We start from the raw sequence: 18,037 nt of genomic DNA on the forward strand, positions 1-18,037 counted from the left end.
TGCCAATTTGACAGAAAGTCATGTCCTCTTTTCTTTTCTTTTAAAACTTAAACAAGTGAATATGATGTGATGTATGTCTTCACGTATCTCTGAATTAAATTTAAGTGTTGTTTTCTCCTTAAGAGAAAACTACAAAGATAGTGTCAAACAGCAAGTATCCTAATAACATTCTCACATCCGAATTTCTGTATTTAAGTAATAAAGACTGCATTTTAACTGCAAGAACGGTTAATTATTTTTAAGCAAGGTTCATAAAACAGTAGCTACCAGTATCATTACTTCAGATATGTATAACTACTAGAGAGGGAAATGAGAGTTTTCTAATCCATTAACATGTTCTTAAAAATAATTTCTAAGTTTTATAGACTTTAACTTATCCACATCTATTAACTATATCCACATCTATTTATTTCTGATTTTTAAGGGAAGATGTCACAACTTTTACCTTGTGCAAGTCATATTCCTGACTCCAAAGTCCAGGGAACTCTGGTTCTACTAAGGTCTTGTCCTTCTCTTTCTCATCTTCAACACTTTCACAGAGCACATCATCTCCTACAAAAGCAGTTCTCTCTCCATGAGCTTGTTCCTCAGCTGGTGAGCACCTTAACTTTTGTGAGAGAAAAATTTTGAAGATATCATTAAAAATTATTAGAGGACAATTACTTTAACAGCCTCCTATGGCATCTTTTAATACAAAGTGACTGGTCTATAAAACTTCAGGGCTGAAGAGGACAACTTAAGTCAATCCCTTCCTAAAGCACACAACTCAGACAAAATCTTATAGTAGCAAACATCTATAGGAGGCTAGAAACTAGACCTCAGGCACAAGAATAACAGCTGTGCAATTTTTTTTTTTTGACTGTTTTGTCTATAACACGATAACCAAGGACTTGGTTGTTTTGCTATTTCCACCACCAACTACTCCCCTCTCCCCCTTTTTAAAAACACACCTGAAGACCACTAGTTTCATCAGGGGATTCAATTCATTCCACCGTTTCTTTCCAGGCCTGTACTTCCTCTAATATTGTACAAATCAATTAGAACAAAAGCAAAAAGCAAACAGGAAGCTTATGTCATAAAAATACTAGAAAAGAGAGATTACCAACCATCAAGAGATCTAATGGGAGAAATTACACTCCACTTGCACTTTACTGTCTGGTATTTGGTTGTAGCCTATGCTATTCAGAGGCAGAAGAAAACCTCACCTATCTTTCTGACCAAAACAAAAACAAAACAAAAACAAAACAAAACAAAACACTAAAAAGATGGTTATTCTTAGACCTTTGCTTACCTGTGACATTGCTCCAGCTGGATGTCCGCAGGTCTTCTCAATATAGTGCCACATCTTCCTTCTCCACAGTAAAGAATCCATAAGTTTACCACCACTCTTACTTGCCTTAGTACATGACTGACGATTTTTTTGCTTACGAATAGATGCTTTCTCTTGTAAAATTCGAGATACAATCTCAATTTTTCTTGACTTTTGCTGTTCTCTAAAAGCTCTGTAATAAAATATTTTAAGAAACATTAAACCAACCATGGTTATTTACTAATAACATTAAATTAGAGCATTTTAAAAGTTGAGGAGTTCTCAAACATATCAGTCATCGTTACTGAAAAAAAAAAAAATAAATAGTTTTCCAAACTTAATTAGCAGTTTAAAGAAAATTGCCTATCTGAAATCCAGTGGATTTAATAAAGAGAGAAAGAAGGGTAAAAGGTAAGGCCATACATACTGAACTTGGAAGACAGAAATTCAATGCTGTGTATGACTATACTTCCATGACACACTTGGCAGATCATTTAATCTGTTTTAATACCAGCAGCTTAACACACAATTTTCTGCAACAGATATTATGGATGCTAAAGATCCCTTCTAATACAGACTTTCACCTCTTCATATAACACAGCTAACATTAAGACTTACAACCTTGTCTCCCCTGTGCCTGCAAAGGGAAACAGTAAAAGGGAAAAACCAAGCAAAGTGAAAAGAAACAAAAAATTAAAGTTAAGAAGAGTTAAATATTTCCTGCAGATCTGTACAAACTGATCCACTTGTTTTATACAAAGGATTTTTAGAATGCATATAATACCACTTTTGCTATCAAAACTGAAGCCTTATTTAGTCTCTGTTTAGTACCTTAGCTCAAATTCATCTTCATATGGAGTTAATGAAATTATTAAGGTTTGCACTAGAGTAGAGGAGATACAGGCACATTCCTGTCAATTGTGCTAAAAGGCAGAGGAGCAATTTCAACCAAAAAAGCAGGAAGGAGAGTACATCGTTTCTGACCTTACTGCAGTGCAAAGCTGGTCTGTAAAAGCCTAAGAAAGCCACTCAGTGTTTATATGGACAGTGTTCAGGAAACACAGAAGCACAGTTATTTCAAGCATCCAGTTTAGATTCACTGAATTGCCCTCCTGGGGTAGTTTATCTCCTTTGCAGTAATCAGAACACAGGCTCCAAACTTTGGTTCTCTGAATAATACATAAGCTCAAATTTCAAGTTGCTTAAAACAGGCTACACAAATATCACACATGCAGAGTACAAGAATGAGTTCTCTCTTGAGACAGTACTATATGTGTCATGTTTTCAGAATCTGATTAAGAGATCCAATGCGTTTCTGCACGAGCATCAGTAAGCAACTGGGAGAGCGGTATCAGAATGAATACTTACTGTTTCTCTCTTTCATGCTGTAACAGTCGTTTATGGAGAAAAATTTCCTTGGCAACATTGCCTCCTTCTGCTAAGGTGGCCTCCTTCATTTTCAACTCCTCTTTCTTAGCCTCAAGGGCCATTGCTTTGTTCCAAGCCTGGAGTGCTTGAAGTTTTTCCTATGAAGCCAAATAAACCACAGTTACATATTTGATTCACATATTGAAGAAAATCAAACAGAATTTGGTCCCTTTTTCCAAGTAGAAATTTGTGGTAGCTTTCTCTGAAATAGAACTTACTGTTTTTGATCTACACAATAGTCAAGTAAGCTGTCAGTAGTGCGCATATGCTGGAGATGCAGAAAGCTCTGACTAGGTCAGGGCTACATTTTTACCCTTACAGCTCCTGTCAGATCAGCATTAAATTAAGATCACTCCCTCAGATTCTACAGAACACAAACATGTGAGGGAGGTAGCTTAGCTCTAAAATTCTTAATTTACATTATTTAAATTCTTAAGTAACTGTTTTTCTTCCATTTGTTTTCTCCATATGAAGTATTTCTTTGGGGATCTAAATAACTGGGCACACTTCTGGACAAGTTTAGAGAATTATCTGTAGTATGCATTATTTTCAATAAAGTTACCCTACCACAGCAGCTAGATTGTTCACAGAATAAACTCTGTAAGTAGAAGTGTCAAAATACTAATACTGCCCATACTAACATCATTACTCCTATAGTTAAATTCTCCTGTTTAAAAAGAGATTTGGTCTACGATATGGCATCATCACATAACAACTCTGCAGTGAAAACTGAATTACTTTCACTAAAACCTCACAGTCTAACAAGTTAATTTCCTCATTCCCCATCTAAGTCACAGCAGCAGTACCCTATTGGAAGTTATGCTGTTTTTCAGGGAGAGCACAGCTTGTATCCTTCTCTCCATATGCTCCTGAGTTTTCACTTCTTCCTTTGCATTCTCCTCATGAATTCTGTAAGCAGAGTAAAATCTTTCAGGCTCAAATCCTGGGAAGATTTTAGTATTAGAATGTTTAACCTGACAGATAGTAATTGTGTATATCACCACCAAACATACTCTCTGTAAGTCTCTGTGTTTACTATGATACTGGGTGTGGGTAAAGTGGAACAGTTGAATCTTCTATATACAGTATCACTCAAATTAAAAGTGCCAACAGGCTTTCAACCATTTTGCTCAACAACTCAAATTTTGAATACGAAGAATGCGTTTCACATTATGATATATGTCTAGAAAACAGGTGTTGCTCATATAATCGACATCTAAACAATTACATATTGAACTTTATACAAGCCAACCATTTGTAGCTGTGCTAAAAATAAACCCTAGAAACTGTAAGACCTAGAAATATGTTAGCATGAATCAAGTCAAGTTAATTTAATGGTAAACTAGAAAATAATTACTAACATGTATATATTTGATACATTATTCAGCAAAAAAAGATCAACTGATTTGGTTCAGTTTGTTTATCTTAATTACTGTGAGTTTGTACATGTCATTTAAAGAAAAATAAACTACCATAAAAACAGCACAATTATTTCAATCACTTTTTCAATTAAGTCCTAATATACAAGTTAAAGTAACAAATGCTTACAGTTTATTTAGATGCAAAATAATTTAATATCATAGTGATTATATAAACACAAACCTATGAAGGAAACATTTAATTTGCCATCCTCCATAAGAGAATAGGAACACAGAGAAATGCCCTATGAATCTATTTTGCCAGACAGCAAGACAGCTATGTTACCACATTTCTGAGGTAATAATAGAAAGACAGAATGCTTTCACACCTGGCAAAGTTTCAAACCTGGGATTCTGTTACAGTTAATAACCCATACACATATAAAAGTTTTTCAAATAATTTGTAATGCCTACACGTGGTCAGAAGCCCCTGCATCTCATCAAAAACACCCTTTTGTGCCATGTAAGATTTGAGGGCTGCCACCGTGCCAGCGCTGGGAAGAAACTTCCCAAGCGTAACATAGAGGACACGTCTAGCTGAAAAATTTTGACTTCTCAAAGACTATAGGGTAGACAGTTGTACATCAGAGAAAGAACAGTGATGGAGGGAAGGGGAGAGGAGGAGTTAATGATTACCTTGCCATGCTTTTTCTCAGGAAAGAGACTGCTTTTTCACGGTTCTTTTTGGCTACTTCAAGCATTTTTTTATGCCTTTCTTCACATTCCTTCTGGGCTTCTTCTTCTTTTCTACAAAAGACAGGCAAACCAACAGGATTAAGGAAACCTTTATCCCATCATCATGATATTTAATGTTGAAGAGTCTATCAATATGTATTTAAATGGGGTCAGCCTGTTTTCTCCCCTCTGTACAGTCTAATTTTCAGAAACCATACAAATTGCTAAACTGGTGTCCATTTTCTCTGCAAGCTTCAATGAACTTGATCCCAAATGTAGAAGGTTCCAGCATCCAACAATAATTCAGACATATGCAGTTAGTCTGGTCTAATAAATTTGGTTTCCTTAGTCAAAAGTCATTCTTTTTTTTCTTTAGTAAGTTGATTATGTCAGAAATCTTTACCTGTGTAACTATAAGACTGTGAGCAATTCTTATGTTAATTCTTTCTGCTTGTAACAATATTTCAGAGCCAACACCTGGCTCAGAAACACAATACCACTATTACTTCCATTAACTAATCTTTTCAACTCCTAAAATAACAAACTAGCTAAAAGTAAAAGAGAGAAAGGAAGCAGAGTCTGACTGGTAGGCGCTTACTTTTTTCTTGACAGCTGATTTTCTTCTGCTTGCAGTGCTGCTATTTTTTCCTTATGAATCCGTGCTTCTGCTTTTTCTTGGTATTGAGTCTCTAGCTCCTCCTCATCTTTTTGAAGTTGTTTATGGAGGGCTTCATATTTTCCCTGCTCAGTTTCTATCCGCCACATCTCAAGCCTTTAAAACAAAGTGTGATCTGTTTGCACCAAAATATTGGCATTCTTTCACTTACTTGAGGTTACTGAGTAGCTAAGGCTCTCTGGTGACCATGACAATCTATCCATTTTTTATGTTTTAAACCATACTGTTACTTACATGGGAATTTCACCTTTCAGACTAAGGCTCACATGTAACAGCATATCTAGTTTTAAAGACATCAAAAACGTTGGTCAAAAAAAAAAAAGTTCAAGCTTCTTCTGTCTTTTACATTCACATTTACCCAGAAAACATAAACAAAACAAAACAAAAACAAACAAACAAACAACAACAACAACAACAACAACAAAAAACAGAGAAACAGCTCCCCTCCTCTCTCTCCCCCACCCTTTTCAAGAGGAAATAGCTTCAAGGACAAGTTGTAAGTTTTTATTCTTCCATGCTTTGCAGGAATTTATATGACACATACATATAAACAGATTAATATAGTTATCACTAATCTCACAATAAATAGTCAAGCATTTTAAAGCTATTATGCAACATTGCAGCAGAATGTACTGTAGTCTTGTTAATCACTTGGTTAAATGTGCCTATAAGCTCACACTTATGATCTTCTCCAATGTAGTTGCATCAGTAGTTGTACCTCTAGTGCAAAAATACAAACACACTTGCCTGTTACCTTCTGTGGAAGACAGTTTTACTAAGTCTCATATAAATGAATAACGTAGCATGTATGAGCAATCAGTTGCAAGTAGCAATATCAACTTAGCATAAAGATACAAAGTACTACATCATTTCCATCATTCTCAATTTCTACCTTTTCCTTTATGTTCTTTGAGAACCAGTAAGAAGCATAGATTAGAAGTATTTATGCTTCCTCAGAAGTTGGTCTCCTTTAATCCATTTTATTTTCCAGTTAAACTGGGACTTGTTTAGAGCCACAATTTGTGAATAGATAAATAAATACTTTATGTGTGAAAAACAAACTCAGGACATGGGCCACAGAAATCCATTTCCTAAGCAATGAAACAGTTTAGGCTAAAAGGCTTTACAGTGAACCTCATGACCTCAAATCACATAAGCTAGTATTTACAAACAATTTCTAATGGATTCATGAGTTTCTCTCTAAACACCATATGAAGAGCATAATAAAGATTGACTCCCATCACACTGTTTTCTCATTCCCTCACTTACATGTTTTCTTTCAGCGTCAAAGCAATTTTCAACTCAAAATCCTTCTCATCCTCCAGTTCAGTGCACAGTCGCCTGTGCACTGCCCGTAGGCGGAACAGGGCTGCACTGGTACATTAAAAAAAGAAACAATGAGAAAGAAAATGGAACTAATGAATATTAAAGAAAGAACCCCCCCCTCCCCCAGCGAAATCAGCAACAATAAATAATGGCTTGAAGTTGACATTTATGTATTAGAATTCCACTAATTTAGAAAGCAAAGTAAGAGACTTTGTATAAGTGTCCATTGTTCCTTCAAAGACATAGCTTTCTTTAAACTATTACACATCAGTTGAAATTTACAGAAAAGTATTTCTTTAAAAAGCACTGACTAGTAGATTAAAGCAACTAAACTAATTCTTAACTGATTTCTTAAACTAATAAAAGAAGTACCATTATTAAGTTTAGGCAAACCTAGAGAACCATGACTGCTTTCACCTTTAAAATGGCAATATAATCCTCCCTATACTTTGGCTACAATTGCAGTATAGCAACACACTTATCTCCCTTGGGCTTTTCTACACAGGAAAATTAGTGCACAGAGAGTACAGTATCCACAGGCACTGAGCTGACTATATTAACAAACTCCATCCCAAAAATAAAAACTGGAAATGGATCTTCCACCTGTAGTTACTACTCCAACTTCACACGTTTGTACTAGGTGTCAGTAACGCTAATGGCAGCTAGTATTTTTCATTAGCATTAAAAGAGGATGCATTTGAGCTTCACAGAAGCCAGAAACTTACAAGGTCTTCTTCCTTCACTATTAATTTGGTAAATAAAATAGAATGCAAAAAGTGGTATTTTCCTGCATATCTAGTCCTCACAATTTGACCTGTCATAAGTATAGAAATCTCATACAATGCTTTTCAGTCTTTCTTGTTGGTCTTCCTTATTAAGAGTGTCTGAGAGACCCTGAACGGGGAGTACTAGCACCCACCACAGAAGTCTCACTAGCACTCAACTCATTATTTTTGTTTAATCAACTATTCCATTTTGGCAATTAACCTACCTTTATTTATTCTGTCATTCATTGATACACTAACTTTAAGAATAACACAGGTCAGAAAATGCAGCTGCAAAGTTTGTTCACAATACACTGGCTCCCGGTACACAAGCCACCCACTTCTTTCTATTTAAGCCAAATGTGAGGAGTACAGTAAATTGCCTCCTACTTCCTAGCAAAAGTGTTTTAGAACAACTCCTGCATGCAGAACCACTCCTGAAAGGCATTTGTGCATTTCACAACATAAAACAATTTTTAAAATAGCATACATATAAACCCTGGTTGGAATAGCTATCAGAAGAAAAACCATGACCTCTCAAAGTGACATAGCACACTGGTATTGGTTGACTATACTGAACAGAATTGATTGAGAGACTGATAAACGTAACTGAGATTAATGAATAAGGCTGATCTAATAACCAGTTGTTGCTAGATTCCACTTCAAAACACATACCTCTTCCCTATCCATTTGTAAATCCCCACCTCTTACGGCACTCTGATTTAACTAACCAAATATTACCTCTAGAGCTGAAAGGATAGAGACTGATGATTCCCAACTAATGCACCACTATTTATTTCAGAAGGAGGAGCTATTGCTGAAAACACCAAGTCACCTGGAAGGTGACTGCAGTATTAGCGTTCACCAAGCTGGGAGTGAACGCACTGCTCTGCTGGCTGGCTGAACATACACAACAGAGCTTGTATCACAACAGCCTTCTAAGCTATTGCCATTCTCAGCACAAGATGCAACACTTCAGGGGTTTGTCGCTGACCAATCAACATCTCAACTGTACGTGCTTAAATATTCTATCAGGTTTTCAACAACATGACACGGTGAAAAAAGGAAACTAGCTCATTAATTACACACCGATAAAGACAGCGGATGCCTGTAGTCTTTGGCATCCAGAAATATTGTCTACCTACACATTGCCAGCCTCCTTCTCTTTTTGTATTTCAACGTCTACGTACTCCAGCTGCTTTTCTAGCATTTTGATCCGCAGCTGGCAGGTAGTCAGCTCGTCTCTGAAACAAATAAACAGATTGTTTACATTTTCCAAGTTCTCTGCTCTGTCCCATTAAACTCTTCTTTTTGAAGGTCAAGAATCACAGCTGGGATTCCTTCAACTCCCCCAACTCCCCACTACCATCCCATGTTTAGATCTTATGAGGTTCTTTAGAAGCCCCTTTTAATTTCAATTACTTTCTCTAAAAATCCAGAAGAGTAACAAGAGTTTAATCTAACTTCATCTATATTACCAAAAAAGACAACAGCATAAACAGCACTTTTACACTAGCCTTCTTCAGATACATTTGCTGCCAATGAAAGTTTTTTGACCTGTACACAGCAAAACACTCATAGCAGGTGCTTATTTTAAAGTAGGTGAGTAACTTCACCAATTCCAATGCAACATTTCCATCACAGTTAAGAAAATGTTTACAATGATTTTTCCATTTATTGTTTCTGACTGTTGAACCCACAGAATTGTGCGAACATAGCAGAGGAATTAACATGTAATTCTTCCAGATCAAACCCCTCTTCTTTAATATCAATATTAATGTTTTATTTTTTTGAAAAGAGTAAATTATTATTACTATAACCATATGCAAAACAGGTAAAGTAACCCAGCATTTGATGGCACATTTATGCTGATGTCTTATGTTTGCTTCAACACTAACCTGATTTTTGTGACCACAAGTTCCTTTTCTTTGGCTATGTTGTTGAGCTGTTTTAGGTTCCTGTATAAGGCTACTATGGAAATTCTATCTGCATACTTCATAGCCCCAATATCATTAACGTCACTCCAACAGTGTTCTCTTTGAATTGAAAGACATGATGAATAATGAAAACATGACAAGTTTAAAAGGTATGTGAAGTTTGTGCATCATCCATTTATGCATTCATGGGTTCTTTATTTCAGTTTTACTCATTCTAGCAAACTGATACAAATATAATCAATATAATAAGAAAAAAAATGAAGGTAATCAGTACAAAAAGCTTGAGTACATGCACTTAAGCCAGACTTAAGTATCTAATGTTGAATGTTTACTCACACATTTAATGCATTAATTGCACGTCTTTGTTTTTAAATGCCTGTAGCTCCTCTTGATTATACCTAAGGTTTTCAAATTCCAGTTTTCCTGAACGGTAGTTTTAAACTTTAAAGGGAACATTCTAAATTAGTTCAGAACATTGTACAGAATGCTTCAGTCTGCAAGTGAGGTAATCTTACCATTTTGGTCTACTTAAACATCCAGAAAGAAAAGGGCTGAAGGTAGTGGGTTTTTGTTGTTGTTTATTTGTTTTGTTGATGTTTGTTTATTTTTAAAAATCATGGCATATTTTGACTTCCTCTATTGAGTACGGCAACACTGTCAACATGTACTGGCAGTAGGCATATGTGCTATGCAACTTCCCACATACATATATTAATAAACATTATTTCAGTTTTTCATCATGCTCTATAACCCTGTGCCAGGTCACTCCAGGGCAGAGATCAACAGTCTTGTCAAAGTAGGCCAAACTGTGCTTTGATCTTTCTTTGTCAAAAAAGCAGAAGCTACTTAAGGCCACATTCAAATCACTGAATTATTTTTCATACGTGACCTTTGTTACATGTAAATTTATTTCACCAGGAATACAACTGCTCTATCACTTTCTTTAAAACCAACCTATCATCTCACCAGTTCTACGCTAATCCACTTTACACAGTGGTGCAAAACTCCCTATGTATTCAGAAACTTACAATCCAACACTGATATTCTTCATAAGACAAAATTCTCTTTTTCTAACAACTCCTAATGTTCTATAGGGATACGAACATAGCATATTATTACAGAGAACTGGCTGGGTTTTACAAGTGTAAATTGCTTGGTATAAAACCACCCAGGCTAATAACTGCTCCTTTAAGGGCAGCTGATTAAGCTACATGAACATAGTGCAACCACTGTGTTAGATAAATGCATATTGCCTATGACTAATTTGACAAAAAAATACAGCTGAATTAACCAAACCTTCTATGGAAAAGGTAAATTACCACTATAAAGGAAGCTGTTGTTAGAGCTGCTAACAAAACAATGAATTATTTACATGCTAGATTCAGACTTGTCTCCAGCTCCTTCAGAAGTGACCTTGTTCCACATCTTACCACCATCAGCCAACTCTTCTTCAAGCTGGTATTCTAATAGAAAATAAAACAACAGTTTAATAAAGAGACTTTAAGCTTCAAAATGCAAAGCTCTCGTCTACTTGCTGCCAAGTCAAAATATGTAGAGATCCAGGGATGACGTATTATAGCATTACTGTAGTATATGTCAAAAAAAAAAAAAAAGAAAACACAAAACAAAACCACACAGGACTGCTACTGTACACCTCAAAACCAAAGCAAGAGAATGCCAAGTCTGCTATGCTTATCTTACATTAACACCCTGCTACACGTCTCATTATTCTGATCTGCATTGAAGATAGAAGTATTTATTAAGCTTTATTTAATAAGTATTATTTATATACTGTTAAATATTTATGTAGTCAATAAAAGGACAGGGGGAAAAAAGAACAGCCTAAGAACATTTTCTTAACATAAAAATCTGTATCCAGCTCTATACCACACATGATAACCCATAAAATGGTAGATACGTTGCTTGACATAACATCCATAAACATACTTTTGGACACAATTAGAGAAATCAGTTGCCTATTGACAGGCAGCTGTTGTCAGCTTAGATATCTGAGTCCACCCAGCCACTTCACAGAGTTGGATCAGTGGAAGACCTATGCCATCACTATGCTAGATGTCTAGAGCACCCCAAGTGGCCCTAGATCCTAATGTATTCATGGCTGAATCAAACCCATACAAATACTGATTTTTGCCACCAATTACTCTGAACAAAAAATGCCTTTCAGAGTTAAGGTGAAAATTTAATACTACTGGAAAAAAAAAAAAAAAAAAAAGGTTAGATTTGAACTAGTTACACCTGATGCAGTATAATAGTAGAAAAAAAAAAAAAAAAGACTACTGGAACAATTGCGTTTATTTGGAATATTGTGTCACTCCTAGAACTGAGGCTTTTTGTATATTAACAATATGATTTCTCATTTTCACCTCTCCAGCATTCTTTCACATCAGAGCACTGACCAGCCTGGTCTTCTTCCTCTTCCAGAAATGGTAAAGGAGTTTTTTGGTCCTCTTCATTATTATCACTGAACTTGCTATCTTCAATATTCATGGTTCTTTAAAAACCAGGCTAACAAAGAGAAGAGTCCATATTTACATACACAAATATCTCCAAGAACTCACAATAGTGATGACTACATTTCCAGATGAATTAATAGCATTTAGTAAGTACTTAATTCACACAAAATAACTGGAAACCATCACACGGCTTTCTACTAGACACACATTTTGGGTACTAACTTCAACAAATCACTTATAGAGCACACTGCCAAAGCATTTATATATATCTATATAACAAGCAGTTGAGTAATAAAACACACCTTCCAAACACACTTTCTCCACTTAGGCAACCAGTTGACCTAAAATTCATAGGGAATGGCTCAAAAAACAGCTATCCTTAGCGTCCTTGAACACTTTCTTGGTCCCGGGTCCTCGCCTCCCCTCACAGCCCCGCCACATCCACTCACAGCGTCCCCTCAGAGCCGCCACTCTGCGCGCCCGTTGGATGCGTTGCCCCGGCAACGGAGCAAACCACAGCGGGGGCGCGTCGCGGGGGCGCCCCCTTGGAGCCCCCCCCTGCAGCCGCTGGAGCCGTCCGGCGGTGCTCGCCCCGTGACCCCCACCAACCTCGCGGAGTGGTGCGTGTCTGGGCGGGTGGTGGCAGCTGGGAGGGACGGCGCCTGAGGGAGTTGGGTCCTGGAAGGCGACGGGTCCCCGGCGTCCGAGTTTTCGGTCTTTTCGGGAATAAGCGTGTCCTAGTCGGACAATAGGGTTTCACCGTTAGTTCTAATTGAAGGTTATTACAGCAAAAATCACGCGTAGTGATCGTTCAGCCCATCATAATCTCCCACTCTCAACGCTTCCCCTCGCTTCAGAAGAAACTGACGACCTGGAGGACACTTGCAACACCCCGTTACATGAATGCACAAAAACACACAGTGGAAAAGTATTTAGATGATATTTGAGTAATTTGCATAGTAAAGCTAAATGCCTCTATTCATAAAATGTGCCCCAGTTGGAATACTCCCTCAGAGGAACCATCTGAAGCTGCGTTCTTGCTACCAGGCACTCAGTTGCCAGATTTTAGTTTTCGAGTGTTAACTAGTTAACTTTCCTTCCTATTCTATTCCACATATTATCTGGACAAAGTCAAAGAATTATGCCATTAAATTCACAGAAAAGCAGAATCTTGTCCCATTACTCTTGGCACTAGGCATGCTATGGAAGTGCAGCTGATCAAAGTTTCAGAGTGATTAAATTATTGAAACACTGGGACATCATTCCTTGAGCAATGCTCTACGTTGGAATAAACACTGCTCTGTACATGAGGCATTCCCAGATTTACTTAGGGTATATTGAAAATGTTACTCCATTGTAGGCAATATTTCTTTGTTTTCCTATACTTGCTAAGAGAAGTAAGGTCATTTTTTTTTATATTAAACATGAAAGCACATGCTGCTAATCTTAAGTATTTAATTTACATATTTAACATGTACAGTACGTATCACAGCCACCAATTCCTTTCCTACAGTTGTGCTATAGGTCCTCATTCTTTAGCAATGTGTGGACATTCTTACCTCTTTACACAAAATACAATGAACTGCTGATTTTATGGCATCTATTCCTATTACATAAAACAAGTTACCTCCAGACATTTGCAGGATTAAAGCTACAAGATGTAGGCTAAAAATATTCAGTGATTAACTGTATAGATGTCTCTGCAGATCTAGAATAGATTCTGTTGTTAACTCTAAGCCTGCCTGTTCTCACACTCTCATAATTAGTATGTGAAAGATTATTATTAAGTTTTACAACAGTCCCCTTCCCATCAGCACTGGTCATTTCAGGGCACGCTACCTGTTATATCTGACTGCGCCATCTCCTAGCCACGCTGCCGGTTGTGATTTTATGTCGGGTGAATAATTGTCACCAGGGCAAGGTAGTCTAGATTTTCCTCTCACACATAGATGCAAGAAGAGAGGAGATATTTGCACTTCCTCTGAAGGTGCTAAATGATGCCTCCCCAGACAAGCTCGTATCTCCCAAATCACAGTTTATCAACTTGAAATCAGTGAATCTGTTCCAGCTTTCAGCTCCCGGAGATTTACAAAAAAAGGCATCAGTGATGCTGCTGTTCTAGATCCTGTAGGCACTGACCACCAGTGATACACCTCTGAGAATTTGGGTACAAAAGTGAGCATGTATAAATGAAGATCCTGCTGTTCTCTCCCTGTGAAATTAAATTTAGTGGCATTTCAGTGAAGTTACTTTAGTAGCAACTCATGATCAATTTGAAATGGTAGAACTGGACAGTTCGGTTTCCTATATGGCTACATACTGTGCTTCTTCAGGCAGTTGGTATTTCTTTTCTGAACGTTTCCAAGGTGACAGCAGCTCATATATGGAGATTTCTAGCATTTAGGCATGAAGACATGCCAATAATGGCATCTTAATTTTTGCAGTGTGGCTCTCATCAGATTACATAAACCAATTTCTCTGCCCATATTCTATGATACAGATCAACATTTGAGTGTAAACAATGCCAAAACATTGACAAGCACCTTACCAATGAGTCATTGCTACAGATGTTATGAGGAAGACTGAGTGGGGCACAGCTGTCAGTGCACCCCACAGCAGGACAGCCAGATGCCGCCGGATGAGAGCACAGCACTGCGAGCAGCACAGCTGCAGTGAGGGAACCATCTCCAGTCCTGGAGCTAGCCCTGGCTTGGGGCAGAGTGGGGAATGTTGTCCCAGGTCTTCTGCACAGAGAAGAGAAGAGGAGGGCCAAGTGGCCACATTGCACTTCATGAGTGTTAAAAAAATATAAACAGACTTGGGAAGGAACTGGATGTTCTGCAGAACATTTGGAAGCAGTTAAAAACTCCGTTTCTGATCCTGGACTTTAGGTGAAAGGAACAATAATATTGTGGTTATACTTATATTTAAATACAGACACAGTTGTGCTGGGGCCATGGGACATTGATACAGCACAAAGAATCATTTTTGTACAACCTCTGAAATAAGCTAAATATTTCCACCATATGATTGCTACCGTTATTTCCAAATCTCATTTATAAAAATAGGCATATGTGTGTAATTTATATATCTAGAGACATTTGGCGACGTTGCCACAACAGTCTTTCACGAGCTGTTTATGTGGAATCGTGGGAGAATGAAACTAATTATCCATGTGGTACATTTTTTTGCCTCTAAAAATTATATATGGCAATATGACATCTTTACTTTGCTGGCTGCAAAACCACCTGTCCCTTTTAGAAAATGATCTATTAAGAATATCAGGTAATGCAGTGCAACTGTAAAATTAATTCAAATAATGTTCTTTTGATATGCTCCCGAAGTTGTGAGGTATAAAGGACTATGAAAACTTGTTATTTAGCACTGAGCATATTTCTTCTGAATACCACCAAATTATGCTCTCCAATAAATTATTTTACAGCAGCAGTTACAAAAGAATTGAGCACTATAGTCAGGAAGGAGTCGCACACATTACATGTTCAGGAACAAAAAAAACCAAACTTGACAGCTTTTGAAACGTGGGCTTCTAATTTTCAATTATAGCAAAATATTATTTCAAAGTTGTGATCTTCGCTTACTACTTGAGAAAATGTAAATACTGTAAAAATGCTTATTATTAACATAGCAAAAATAACATTTAATAAATAATAATGGCTTAAATTATATTTACTTGCAAAATTGTGCAGACGTGGGAGGAGTCCACCAACTTTTCATAGACTGACATGGTCCGATGGGATAGATACACTGACTTGGGTATCACGTTGGGCACTGCCACACTGCCACACTGCTCTGCTGGTTCTCCGTGAGTACAACAGCAAATGTGGAAGGCAGCTCCAAATTGTCAGATTCTGAAGCGAAAACCTGGCTTTGTTGGACCACCGTGCAGTCCGATTGTCTGTCTGAACTCCATATGCAAGGTCAGACCACACAAATACTTTAATAAAACTTAGTGCCTGCAGCCATATGGATGGAGGAGAGTTAGCAATTTAGTAGAATGACACAAAAGCTTAAGAAAAATGTGCTATCATGGGCCATCTTTTTAAGACTGTTGGACAGTTACAAGCCAGTAGCTAAAGGAAAGCTTCAAGAGGACTAGATGAGAAAGATCTGGGGAGCTTATTTATTTTGTTTTTGTTTTGATGTTTATATAGCAATTTTAATTGTTTTTTAATCTCTCGAGCAATTTTAATCTGTCATTGACTGTAAAGAATTTGGGATATTCTGCTAGAATTGTAGGAAATTAAATATATTGTTGATCATTATTATTTTATCCCCTCTCTTCCCTTTGGCGAAGAGGAATTACTTATTTTGAGTGGGTTGTATATATATATATATTTACACATATATATGAAAATGGCATATTTTGCTTAAGTATGTATTTGTAGGCAAAATCAATTAAACCCAAGGCTGAGTGACCTAGCATTTGTCCTTCTTCTATATAATACAGATGATATAATTAAGGCCCGTTTACATCAAATGTAGTTTACTTATTTGAGAGAAGTTACACATTTATTTTAGGATTTTGTGCAAATGAATCTTAGAACATCTCTTTTTCTGAAATATGGACACAAAGTGGCAGCTAAATCAGTCTTGTGAAAATAACACATCATCCTGTTAAGCCCAGGCACTATCATGGTGATGCTGGAAGACTCCCCACTTATATTCCTCTCATTCATGCTGTCATTAATAATCCAAATTTGTAGTATAGGACCTTGATCATTCAAGACGATTACAGCAAATGGATAAATATCCGTATGCAATGCCCAGTGATATGAATGGGATAGTTAATTTTTCCTGGGATAATCAGAACCCTGATAATATACCTCGATTATCGTAAGTTATTACACTCCTGAACACAAACACATTCCTATCACAATTCCATTGAAGATTTTGTGGGCAGTTACTTACCAGTTTTGGCTACGGAGCTGCTGAAAAAGGAGCAAAATGGTAGGTGAAGAAGTAAGAAAAAGACCTCGCTTAATTATTTCAGAGAAAATATGTACACGATATTCTTCTTTTTTTCCCCCAGTATCAGAACCACTGACATCAGAGAACTTTTTAATGGAATCAAAGTCAATCAGTAAGGAAAGTGTATTTGGTGTGGAAATACGATTATTTTGGTAATAATCAGTTTAGAGAATCCCCATTGTATTTTCACTTGTTTCAATGGTCAAATTCTTAGCAAGGTCCATCCCTTTAGAGCATATGCTGCCATGGTCTTAAATACACATATTCACATGCTTGGCTACATACCATACATATACCAACGCTCATTCTAAATGTTCAAATTGCCTTCACTTATTTTTTTGCTATTTTAACAGTTGTATCCTAAAGGTATAGAAATCTGTGTTCATATTTTACTAGTGAACGAGATGACAGCTGAAAAGCAGTACCAAGGAATTCTCAGAGTAGGTACAGGCTCATTGGAAAGCCATCCTTGAGTTGGAAAAATGTCAACTGGAAATATCCTGAAAGGCGTAAATCTGCTCTATTATAGAGGCAAAACCATTCTGTTCTCTGTATCATCCTGTAAATTCCATTAAAGATCTTGTGGTTTCCCTCCTCCACCACCACCAGTTTTCATCTAACAACCCAATGACTAAATTCAGGTCTTTTCTTCCTTAGCACGCACTAGGTGCAGGCACGACCACTGGAATGTGCAGAGAAAGGAAGAGATCGGAAAGAAAATGAAAGCCCACTTCAGTCTTAGACATTTATGACATATACTTCTGTATGTGTGTGTGTACTTTTGTGCATGTATTGACTACATCTGCACACAGCCTGTGTGCAGATCTGTACATTTAATCTCCCTCATTCAATCTGCACATTTATTCTCCTGAATGCACTCTCTTACTCCCCTCATCCATCAGCCCTTTGTTGCCATTTAAAATATTGGTACTAATTAGTAAGGATAAAATCGAGCACAGGAAAAGATAAAGCACTTTACCCCAGGCATATCCTTTAAGTATCTGCACATCCACTTTTCCTTTACAATTTCTTTAAAATGTC

The 18,037-nt window shown here is 37.0% G+C and overlaps 2 protein-coding genes across 23 annotated transcripts in view; one reads left to right on the forward strand and one right to left on the reverse strand.

Moving 5' to 3' along the window:
• The window catches only part of GABRD (gamma-aminobutyric acid type A receptor subunit delta), a 94,899-nt gene that overhangs the window by 60,089 nt on the left and 16,773 nt on the right, over nt 1–18,037 (forward strand). The window lies entirely within an intron of this gene.
• The window catches only part of CFAP74 (cilia and flagella associated protein 74), an 84,654-nt gene that overhangs the window by 39,010 nt on the left and 27,607 nt on the right, over nt 1–18,037 (reverse strand). For 10 of the 19 annotated variants that reach the window (XR_011804666.1, XR_002398348.4, XM_013091704.5 and 7 more), the window contains 12 exons: nt 12,617–12,744; nt 11,918–12,059; nt 10,906–10,996; nt 9,495–9,632; nt 8,742–8,840; nt 6,776–6,880; nt 5,429–5,602; nt 4,792–4,902; nt 3,544–3,646; nt 2,678–2,835; nt 1,292–1,502; nt 446–607 (listed from right to left, as the gene is read on the reverse strand). Coding sequence is in view for 17 of the 19 variants with exons in the window: in XM_013091704.5 (XP_012947158.1) it covers nt 446–607; nt 1,292–1,502; nt 2,678–2,835; nt 3,544–3,646; nt 4,792–4,902; nt 5,429–5,602; nt 6,776–6,880; nt 8,742–8,840; nt 9,495–9,632; nt 10,906–10,996; nt 11,918–12,041 (1,476 nt within the window). In the remaining 2 variants the exon portion in view is untranslated. Of the gene's footprint in view, nt 1–445; nt 608–1,291; nt 1,503–2,677; nt 2,836–3,543; nt 3,647–4,791; nt 4,903–5,428; nt 5,603–6,775; nt 6,881–8,741; nt 8,841–9,494; nt 9,633–10,905; nt 10,997–11,917; nt 12,060–12,309; nt 12,547–12,616; nt 12,745–14,555; nt 14,675–18,037 lie in introns of those variants that run through there. The other 9 variants (XM_027443278.3, XM_013091703.5, XM_021266596.4 and 6 more) reach the window with 9 other exon arrangements.

Source organism: Anas platyrhynchos, chromosome 22 (genome assembly GCF_047663525.1).
Source record: "Anas platyrhynchos isolate ZD024472 breed Pekin duck chromosome 22, IASCAAS_PekinDuck_T2T, whole genome shotgun sequence".
NCBI classification, from domain to species: Eukaryota; Metazoa; Chordata; class Aves; order Anseriformes; family Anatidae; genus Anas; species Anas platyrhynchos.